This window comes from Condylostylus longicornis, unplaced genomic scaffold, assembly GCF_029603195.1.
Source record: "Condylostylus longicornis isolate FDR11 unplaced genomic scaffold, ASM2960319v2 ptg000143l, whole genome shotgun sequence".
Classification (NCBI taxonomy): Eukaryota; Metazoa; Arthropoda; class Insecta; order Diptera; family Dolichopodidae; genus Condylostylus; species Condylostylus longicornis.
This window is the reverse complement of record NW_026578111.1, coordinates 423,784-435,475: the sequence shown is the minus strand read 5'-3', so window position 1 is coordinate 435,475 and position 11,692 is coordinate 423,784. Positions and strand designations below refer to the sequence as shown.

The following is an 11,692-nucleotide window of genomic DNA, read 5'->3' as shown; positions in this document are numbered from 1 at the left end:
TTACTACAACTGTCGAAATATATTGCGTATGTATCACATCATTGCTTGCAGTATTGTGTTAATGAAAATCTATTCTATATTAGTTTGAATTTTTTTTTAAATTTGGTGTAATCTGCAGAAATTACACTTATCCCTCGCTTTGCATAACTAATAATATTTTTCGGAAATGTTACAACCATATAACTTTCTACGTAAACTTATATAGGTACATACTACGGCTGACAGAAACACATGTTTGCTGGCCTGCAATGTAAAAATACGAAAGTCGAAAAATTTGCGTAAGTTGATTTGCGATCTGCAAGTGGTTTGGTACTACGAAATAAAATCGCATTGTAAAAAATTTAAACTGACAGCATTTTCTAAAATTTTTTGTTTTTGACATTTCTGGCAGTTTTTTCAAAGTAAGCATTTGAATTATTTTAAAAAAGTGATATATTTAAATGTATGTATAACATTAAGAAGACGATTGTTATTTTTTTAAACATACTTACATATATGAATAACAAAAAATCTTTATGCGGGTTAAGATTTAAATGTTAAAAAAGAAAAAAGAAAAAGAAAAAAATTACGTTACAAGAAATTTTTCTGATTGCTTTCTGGTCCCTGAGTCCCCAAACTCTAACTTTAGTATGCTTCACAAAAATGTGAAAAATAACGCGCAAGCTAACGCGCATGTTTTAATACAATTCGGATTAGAGTTGTTAAATATAATTCTCAAACGGAATAAAATTTCTAACATAAGCTATGAACCATATTTAAATAAATTATACCAATTTTAAATAATTCACTGAAAAGTAATTACATCAAAGTTACTACGTTGGCACTGAAATGTTTAACATCAATTTGGAATAAGAATTACAAAATTGAGAAATGTAATTTAGAGATAAATAACATTTTAGAACAAATATTTAAAATATTGCATAAATATTCAGCTTGTGGGGCCACACGAAATGATGACAGCTTTTGTTTGGTAAAAAACGCATTGAAAACAATTGTAGCATTATTACGAAATGTAGCAAAAATTGATATGACTTCAACACAAATTGGGCAGCTTTTATTTTACATTGAACAATATATTTTGGAGACCGAACGGCAGCCAGCAGCAATTAACTTACTTAAAGCTATGGTTTTCCGAAAAATTCAACACAAAAAATTACATAATGTGATGAAAAACTTACCAAAAATAACTATAATATCTCCATCAATTTTTTTACAAGATGAAATTAGATCTTTGTTGATACAGTACCTTATTGAATATTCAAAGGAAAAAGAGTGTGAAAAAATAATAAAATTCTTTGCGATACAATTGAATTATGAAACCTCAATAGGAAGGATGTCTGCTGTTAAGTTTATTGATCTGGCAATACGTAAATTACCTTACGATTTTCTATTAAAAAAATCCGAATTTTTATAAATACAGTTGGGGACACGTTTAGTTAACGAAGAAATGCCGAGTTGTATAGCTGCAGTGGCAGAATGTATTGAAATTCTTATAGCCCGTGTGGACAAACATATAAAGCAACGGTTATTTGACATTACATTAATGTTAAATAATGATAAAAAACCAGCGGTGCGGGAAATGGCTGCTACATTGCTTTCTCGTTTTATTTCGGTGGAAAAAACCTCATTTTTACCACGAATAAATATATTGTTTCCAATTTTGGTAACATTTTTAAATTCAAATACCTTTAAACAACCAGGTCACTCTGCGATAATGTCAATTTCAAAAAAAAGCGTTGTCAATAGAGAAAGTTTCAGTCTAGACGAAAAAAATATTTACATTCGAAAGGAAAAGGAAAAAGCTACTGACCATGAATTGATTCAAATTCAAAACTGCATACTCAAGATATTAGAATTTTTTTCTGATAGTATTCTCGTACATGCAGAATGGAATGAATCAATTGATAAATTAATATTTGAATGTCAAAACCTTCTGGGGTATGAGCATGAATGGGTCCGTTTGAATGCGGTTAAGATTATAAGACACATATTTTCTCATATTGATTACGAGTTAGTTACAAATATATTGACAAAAAAGACAAAAATTAATGAAAGTGATATTAGTTTTTTGTACGTGACGCCTGAAAACAGTATTAAAAACTTGACACTTGATTTATGTGCTCAAATGGTCCCAGGAAAAACTAGTGAGCTTTTGGCTGAGGAAATCACAAATATATTTCTCATATTTGCTAATATTTTGAAAGCAGTCCAATTAATGAGCAATGCAAAAAATACTACTGCAACTTACAATGAAAGTCATACAAGATGTAAATTAAATTTAAACTGGCTTTTAAGACGAATGCGCTATATAGTTCAAGCTGAAATTTCAAAAGCTCCTCATAGTTTTATTTTGGTATATACTGAAATACATGTGATTGCTGTTTTCCTAATTTTCTTCTTTTTTTCTGTAGCGAAAATTTGTTTTTAATTTCTACGAGGGATTAATAACCATATTGGACGTAAATATAATACAAGAATTGGCAGTAAGTATATTATCACCCTTAGTAAGAGAAATGGTTGAAGATGATCAAAATATTCACCCCGAATTGAACCAACAATCTTGCAGAATTGGAAGCAGGTTACGTAAAAAAATTGGATCTGTAGTTTACGATAAATTGAGGGCTGAACTTCAGACGAAGTTACTTCTAAAACGTACTTTAAGAAAGAAGGAAATCGCAATAGCAAAAGTTTTAAACCCAATAAAAGCAGTAAAACGAAAGAAATCAGTTTTAAAAAAAAAAGAAATATCAAAAAAGAGAAAGATAGATGTCATTAAAGGTAAAGTTGCTGGAAAAAAAAGGAAAAGAAAAAATGATGAATTATTTTAGAATAAAGTACATTTATTGATTTTACGAAAAACGTTAACTTCCTTTTTCTTGAATTCTGAAACTTTCTGAATTCGAAATGCATGTGTCTACCAAAAATAGATTCTATGTTAACTTGAATCTTTTGCAGATTCTAGGACTTTTCATAAACAGTATATCGCGTTATATAGCGAAAACTGCGCTATATTTGTGATCATAAACAAATATTGCTAATCAAATTTGTTTATAAACATTGCTAATCTCTCACAAAAATAGTTAAATTATTTTACCATGCCTATTACTAATGTCTTTACATCTAACAAGTCCCAAAACTCAATTTTTTTTACGAAATATTACGAATTTTTGGCTTCGTTCCTGTTTTTTTTTTAAATGCCACTGATCGTGTCATATTTCTTATTATTTTTTTAATGTCTTTATATCTAACAAGTCCCAATACTAAATTTTTTTTACGAAATATTACGAATTTTTGGCTTCGTTGCTGGTTTTTTCTTTAAATGCCACTGATCGTGTCATATTTTTTATTATTTTTTTCTTTTTTTTAAGTAAAAAAGAGTTTAATATTTTAAAAAATCTAAGGATATTATACATATTTTTTAAAAAACTTCCCATTTAAATTCTATTGCACGAAAAAGAAAGAAAGGTAGGAGGAAAGAAAAAATGAAAAAAAAATTCAAATTCATATTTCAGTATGGTTTCAAATGTTAATGAGGAAGGATGTATGATTTTTTATGCACATTTTGTATTTCCCAATAAGGTAAGTTGAGTAGTGTCGGCTAACAAAAATGTTATTAAAAGTAATAAAGGTTGACACATTTCAACAATTTGAATTATCTCATTTCGGTGATTTATAGATTACTTATAAAATTGTTTCAAATAATTTCAGTTAGTTTTTAAGTTATTTAGGTTTTATATAAGGTTGAGTAATGTCGACTAACAAAAATGTTAGTAAAAACAATATAGGTTGACACATTTCAACAATTTGAATTATTCATTTCGGTTATTAATACGTTACTTATAAAAATGTTTCAATAATTTCAGTTAGTTTTTAAGTTATTAAAAATAAATATGTATGTACGATTACCTACTTCCCATCAATTTTTTTTTAAATAATTATTTTAAAACTATTTCAAACATGTTATATTAAGTGCTTCAAAAATTTGTTGTGCTCTTCTTTCATATTTTCTTAGCAGGTAAACAAGAGCAACTTATTTATAAAATGGCCCTGTCTGTGTATGAATATTAATAGTAAACGCAAACGGACAAAAATTTACGGATATCAGTACCTACTACTTGTCATTTTACAATCGGAGTTTTTGAGTCATTTGCTAAGATACTACTTATTTAAAAAATAAAAAAGATATTCGAATCTTTAGAATCTTTAGAAAATCTAGAAGTGTATATAAAATAAATCTTTGGAAAATTTAGAAAAATATATAAAATTTGTATTTAAAAAATAATATTTGATTGTATTTTAGATATTATTTTCTAATTCCCTCTTCAAATTTTTTCTTTACTATGTGTTCATATCAATATTTAATAATTATCTTTCATTAATTATATTCTCAACTTGACACCACAGTTACTTCCCATATCTTGAGTTAACTTACCCTATGAGAAAAAAAAAATGTTCACTTAAAAATAATGAAATACTTTCAGCAACATATAAAATGTTGAAGGCGAAGGTTGTGCTTGTTGTTTTTCGGCTGTTTCAAGAATTTTAAAATAATTATGAATGAAAATATTAATATATTTTCTTGATTTTCCAAATATATTTTTAGAATTTTACCTGCTTTATAATAAGTGTAAATTTATTTTAATATTTCTTCTCAAAATATAACCACTTCGATTTAAAAAAAACCCATATAAAATAAGTTCGTGCTTTCAAGTTTCTCTCTGAGCATTGGGACTTGTTAGATATAAAGACATTACTAGTACAATTAAATCAGCTGTACTCTTTTTTTTTACCAGTTTTTGCGGTTTGGTTTTACATTTTTAATTGTTAAGTATTGTACTTAAAAATAACTTTTTTTTTTGTTTTTCTTAGTTTTTATTTTTCCTAAAATAGAATTTTCCACTATTTGGCCCAAAATAAATAATTTTTTTTTGTTAGCGACAATTTTTATTCTTGAACACAATACTGCAAATTCAAAAAAATAAAAGTTTTACTACAACTGTCGAAATATATTGCGTATGTATCACATCATTGCTTGCAGTATTGTGTTAATGAAAATCTATTCTATATTAGTTTGAATTTTTTTTTAAATTTGGTGTAATCTGCAGAAATTACACTTATCCCTCGCTTTGCATAACTAATAATATTTTTCGGAAATGTTACAACCATATAACTTTCTACGTAAACTTATATAGGTACATACTACGGCTGACAGAAACACATGTTTGCTGGCCTGCAATGTAAAAATACGAAAGTCGAAAAATTTGCGTAAGTTGATTTGCGATCTGCAAGTGGTTTGGTACTACGAAATAAAATCGCATTGTAAAAAATTTAAACTGACAGCATTTTCTAAAATTTTTTGTTTTTGACATTTCTGGCAGTTTTTTCAAAGTAAGCATTTGAATTATTTTAAAAAAGTGATATATTTAAATGTATGTATAACATTAAGAAGACGATTGTTATTTTTTTAAACATACTTACATATATGGATAACAAAAAATCTTTATGCGGGTTAAGATTTAAATGTTGTTCTTGTTCAGCAAACCATTTTGCTTATTATAATCGAATTTAGTACGCCTGTAGATGAAAAATTCAGTATCATAAAAATAAAACTGGAACGGAGTAAAGTCGAGAAAAAGGAAGCGAAACAAATTTGGTAAGTTAGCAGAAAATTAGTACTATTTTGCTATTTTCTTAAACCAGTATGGTTTTGTATTTTATTTTGACTTATAATTATAATTATTAATTACAAAAATTGAGTTGATTGCAGTAAATTTGAAATGCAAGGTTATTTTTAATTTAATAAAGCATATTTTGCACTTACGTTGTTTAGTTTTATATGGTTTTATTTATTCAGAAATTTAGATTTTCGCAGTAAGATTCGTATACAAAATCGCAAGTGAATGAAAGTATGCGAGAGTAGCATTCTGTGGTGCCACTTTTGCTACTTCCGCATACACAAGTTTGCAATGCTCGATTTACATAGTGTCAAAATTTAAAATACGAGAATCGTTTAGCGAAAGAAGCACTACATAGTAGGCCACATGGAATCTAAGAGAGAGTAACAGTGCACAGCTGACGAATTTACACATATACTTATTCTTAAGTGGTCTATAGAGGGTCCTTTATAAAATCATAACAATGATTTTGTGGGTAACACCATAAATCTTCCACCAAATCAACTTTTTTCAAATACATATTTAATTAGAAAAAGTTAAAATTCAATCTTTATACCCTGCACTTCGTGAAGGGTATATTAACTTTGGTATGGAGTTTGTAACTACTTGAAGGAGTCATTTGCGATATGGACATATATATTCTTGCTCAGCGTAAAATTCTGCGTCGATCCATCCGTCCGCCCGTCCGATCGCACGATAACTCAAAAACGAATAATGCAATCGACACCAAACTTTCACAAGTTTTTTCTTTTGTGCCAAGGACGAACCCTATTGTTATTGGACTAATTCGGACAACGGGTTCGCGTAGCTGCCATACAACTCAAAGAATTTATTTTAAATATTTCAAAAATTAATAAAGCTATAAACATAAAATTTTGTATACATGTGTCCAATTATATTCTACACAGATATATTTCTGAAGTTTTGATGGAATTGCTTGACAGGTTCGAGTAGCTCCCATACAAGTCTAAAAGCTTATTTTAAATAATTTGAAAAATAATAAAGTCAGATTCATGAGACTTGGCAGTCGTGCGTCCAATTATAGGTCAGACATATTTCTAAAGTTTTGGTGGGATTGCTTGACAGGTTCGAGTAGCTCCCATACAAATCTAAAAGCTTATTCTTAATATTTGGAAAAATAATAAAGTCAGATTCATGAAACTTGGCAGTAGTGTGTCCGATTATAGATTAGATATATTTGTGAAGTTTTAATGGAATTGCCTGACATGTTCGAGCAGTTCCCATACAAGTCCAAAAGTTTATTCTAAATATTTGGAAAAATAATAAAGTTGATTCATGAAACTTGGCAGTCGGATGTTTAATTATAGATCAGACATTTCCGTGAAGTTTTTGTAGAATGATTTCACAGGTTCGAGTAATTGCTACACAATAACCAAAAGTGCAGGGTATAATTCAATCGGTTTATACCAACTGAAACGTTTTTACTTGTTTTCTACTTTACTAGTGCTTACATTCTTAAAGTTTTGTGTTAATCTACACTTGTGTTCTGCTTACTAATATATCTTGCACCAGATCGGGAAAAGAATACATTACTAAATGCGTACGTATTTAGTAATGTATTACATATGTAAGTATGCACATTATTATAAAATAATGTAGATTTTATTAACTCTACAATTTTCTTAAGAAAATGTTCACTTCTTGTTATAATTCACACTTTCAAATATCAATTTACATACAATATTTATACCAAAAGTAAATAAAACTTTCCCTTACAGGATGCAGTACCATTTTCTAAAAAGCGATCACAAAGCATCTTGGGAGGGACTGAAAGGGGAGGGTGGGTGGAATTAATACTTTTTCTGGGACCCTAGAGGCAAAACCCTATTCCATGTCTTTTATCCCATGTCTCTAGACCTTTCGCTAGTACCCGTACTTTTTGTCACCTGAAAAGTAGCTTGTATATATATATGTATAATGTAAAATAGGATGGTTTTTGAAGAGTTATATGAAATATGTATAAAATATAGAATTATAAAGGGAAACTCAAGGTGCTGCGTAGCCTAGTATTTAGCGTGGTAGTCTGATAACCAGAAGGTTATTGGATCGATGCTTGATATTGTCGTATTTTTCTTTTTTTGGATTATTTTAAAAAAATTTTTTTTTATTTTGCTTACATTTTTTGTTTTATTTTTTTTTAATATATAACAGATAAATATGATTATAAAAGTTTAAAGAAAATTTCCAAAAAAATATTGTTATAACAGTTTGGTAAAATTCGCAAAAATTTTAAGTATGTATGTACATAAGTCATAAAGTATGTATATTTTTTTTAAAGCTTCCTAACTAAATTTTTTTAAGCTTTCTATATAAATTGAATAATATTCAAAACTGTGGTTTGGCATATAGACATAAATTTTAAACACATAATTATTAAATAAAGGGAGTAAACATACAAAAAACATAAAAAATAAAATTGAATTCTGTTTAAATTAAATTAAAATTGTTATTTTAAGTTACTAATGAATAAATAGTGAAAAGTTACTAGCTTTAAAAGTTTAAGTGTAGTTGTTGTTCTTTTTTCTTCTTTATTATAACTCCGAAGTTGGGAGGTGTCATGGATTCGGGCACTAACTAGGAAAATCCTACAAATTTTGGGGGCTCAACCAAAAAACCGAGATAGGTGAAAAATTAAGTGAAAAGAATATAAAGTTTGAAAGTGAACATTTTCTTCGGTGCTTGAAAAAGTTTTGTAGCATTATTTCACAGAGAACTTATGTTAGCAATAACAGTTTTTCAAAAAAAAAACCAAACTTTGATATACATATGTGCATACATGTGATGATTTTTATATTTGATAAATTAGCATTTTACAAACATTTTACTAAAAATATTTGCGGTTAAACTGTTTTTATTACAATAACAATTTTCGTGCATAATCGTGTTAAGAAAGATACATCGTTTTAAGAATGCATTTTTTTTTGTTGTTTGTCATAAACATATTTTCATGTTCATATAAGTACAAAAGCACATTTTTAAATTCAGAAAAGAAAAAAAAATTTTTTATAAATTAAGTGTGGTAAATTTTTATAACATATTGACACAACAAAAATAATTTCACCCAAACATAATTGCACTCATTTTTAAAATTAATAAGAGAAACATTCATACACTCACACAAGTCACACAACCGTAAGTGAAGTAATTAAATACTATTTTGACCTATTAAAACATAATAAAAAAATAATTTTGTATTCGATTAAATAAAAAGTAATTTAATTTTTTTAATTTACTGTTTTTTTAATCGAATTACTAATTTACTTTAAATTAATTTTTTTAATTTGCAATATTAATTAATTAAAAAAAATTAATACTGCAAATTTAGTATCTGTAATTTTAATAAAAAAAAATAATAATTAATATTTTTGAAATTTACATTCTAAAAGTGATAAATCTTGAATACATAGAATAAAATTCTTCACGAAAATCTTAAATAAAATATTTAGAAAAAAAAGTAAAACGAAAATAAATATTTAAAATCATTGCCGATTTAAAAAAAAGGGAAACCAAGAACGTATTTTTTTTTGGAGATCAAAATCAAAATATATCGTTGAAATTTAAAGTCATTTTCTTCAACCAATTAGAAATGTAAAATAAAGGCGCATTAATAAACAAATAATATTATAATACAATTTAAAAGAACAAAAAATTAAAAAAAAATAATAATAAAAAATTATAAAAAAGGAAAATAATAATAATTATAATAATAACTTTAATAATGATAATAATAGTAATAATAATAAGAAATAAAAAATGAATAAATAAACTTAACAAATTTAATAGAATAAATAAACTTAAAAAATTTAAACTCAAATATAAATCGTTAATAATTTAATATTAATATAATTTCAACTAAATAAAATAATAATAGAACTCATTAGAAGAATTCATTACCTAAAAATTATCTAAAATTAATAAACTAAATCTCAATAATTAAATAAAAATCCAATAAGTAAATCAAAATAATATAACATATAAAATTAATTTAATTAAAAATTAAAATAAAAAGCATTTATAAATCATACTAAATAAGCTATGCAAAAATAAATATAAAAATTTTTGGCAGAAAGAATAAAAAAAATTGTACATCATTCAACGAAGAAAGTTTCGAAGAGCTACATTTTAATCAAAATTTGAAAGAAAAAGAACAAAAACTGAAAGAACAACATATTATTGAAATGGAACTAAATCAAAGATTAAAAGAACTGGAGATTAAAGAGATGGCACTAATGCAACAGAAGGAGCAAGTGAAAAACAGCGGAGCGACAACATTAAGAAGTGAAACTGATACATCCAGCTTTAGAAATGAAATTACTTACGATGATATAATTAGCGTTTTACCAGAATTTAGTGGCACAGATGAGTACAACATTCAACTTCGGATCAGCAAGGTAGAAAGAGTATCAAAAGAAGGTAGCAAAAAGCGAAACTGTTTCGGAATACTTTTTAAAAATGAGAGAAATTGCATCAAGAGAATTACTTCAGGAATTACAGATGAAATAACTATTATACAATACGTAACAGATGGAATTTATGATGATGAAAGAAACAAAACATTTTTATATGGCGCAAGGAATTTCGGAGAGTTTAGAGAAAAACTTCAACAATATAAAAGATTCAAGCAGACGCTCAGGTAGGCAACAAAAGAGAAAACTAATCAACAAAAAATTTTTGGAAACCAAAAGGGCTTCAAACAACAATACAATGAAAAATATATTAATAGAGAGGTCACAAAACAAGAAATTAAATGTTTCAAATGTGGTGAAATTGGCCACAAAAGTAATGTTTGCAAAGAAATGAGTAACAAATGTTTTAAATGCAAAAAGACAGGACATTTCGCACACGAATGTAATAAAGAGAATTTTAAAAGAATCAGTGAATGCAGAGTATTAAAGCAAGAGTGCAAATTTGACAAAATAGTAAACGTAAATGCAGAAACAGTACTAGCAACAGTGATGTAACATTGATTAATTACACAGAATATATTAAAATAGGTTCACTAGATCGGCAGAATATACGAGAGGTAGTTTCTTTGCTGAACTTGAAAAAGATAAAGTATTATATGGAGCAAAAATACATATAGTTTCAAATGCAATCATACGAACACCTATGATAATTGGCAAAGATGTATTAGAAGGCACTATTATAACATTATCCGAAAATGGTATAAATGTACGAGTGAAGAGAGAAGTTCAAGAGGAATTTCTAAATTGCTACAATGTTACCAATGTAAATGTAAACGTAGAGGTCGAAAATAAAGAGTATAAAGAGAAAATTGAAAAGCTAGTAGAGAATTATAATCCAAAACAGAGTTCGGATTCAGCAGTACAAATGAAGATAATTTTATCAGATGAAAAACCTATACAACAGGGTCCTAGAAGAGTAGTACCAACAGAGAGAAAAATAATAGAGAGACAGGCAAACGAATGGTTAAACGAAGGTGTTATAAGAGCAAACACATCAAATTTTTCAAGTCCGGTAGTCTTAGCGAACAAGAAAGACGGAACGAAAAGATTATGTGTAGATTACAGAGAACTCAACAAAAAAGTGATTAGAGACAGGTTTCCTTTACCTTTGATCGAGGACCAAATAGACGCCCTAAGTTCAGCAAAAATTTTTTCAACACTTGATTTGGAAAACGGGTTTTTTCATGAACCCATCGAAGAAAGCAGTAAAAAGAACACTTCTTTTGTAACCCCAAGCGGTCAGTTTGAATTCAACAAAGCACCATTCGGAATAAGTTCATCTCCTGTAGTATTTCAAAGATTTATTAACAATATTTTCAAAACTCTGGTTCAAAAGGGATATATACTAATTTATTTAGATGATATTATCATTTTAGATGATATTATCATTAAAAAGATATTTGACAGAGAAACCGGTTGTCTTTATACAGAGAAAATGCAGAAACAGAACTACACACGGATGCTTCCAAGGATTTAGGAGCAGTCCTTTTTCAAAAAAATGATTTTGGCCAGTTTCAACCAGTTTACTAT

The 11,692-nt window shown here is 27.4% G+C and overlaps 1 protein-coding gene across 1 annotated transcript; it reads left to right on the top strand.

The window, feature by feature from the left end:
* Window positions 1-557: 557 nt before the first annotated feature.
* Window positions 558-2,859, top strand: LOC129615671 (uncharacterized). Its single transcript, XM_055530998.1, has 2 exons — window positions 558-2,353; window positions 2,412-2,859. Exons 1-2 carry the CDS (start codon window positions 1,448-1,450, stop codon window positions 2,826-2,828), a joined length of 1,323 nt encoding a protein of 440 aa, XP_055386973.1. The 5' UTR covers window positions 558-1,447; the 3' UTR covers window positions 2,829-2,859.
* Window positions 2,860-11,692: the final 8,833 nt, after the last annotated feature.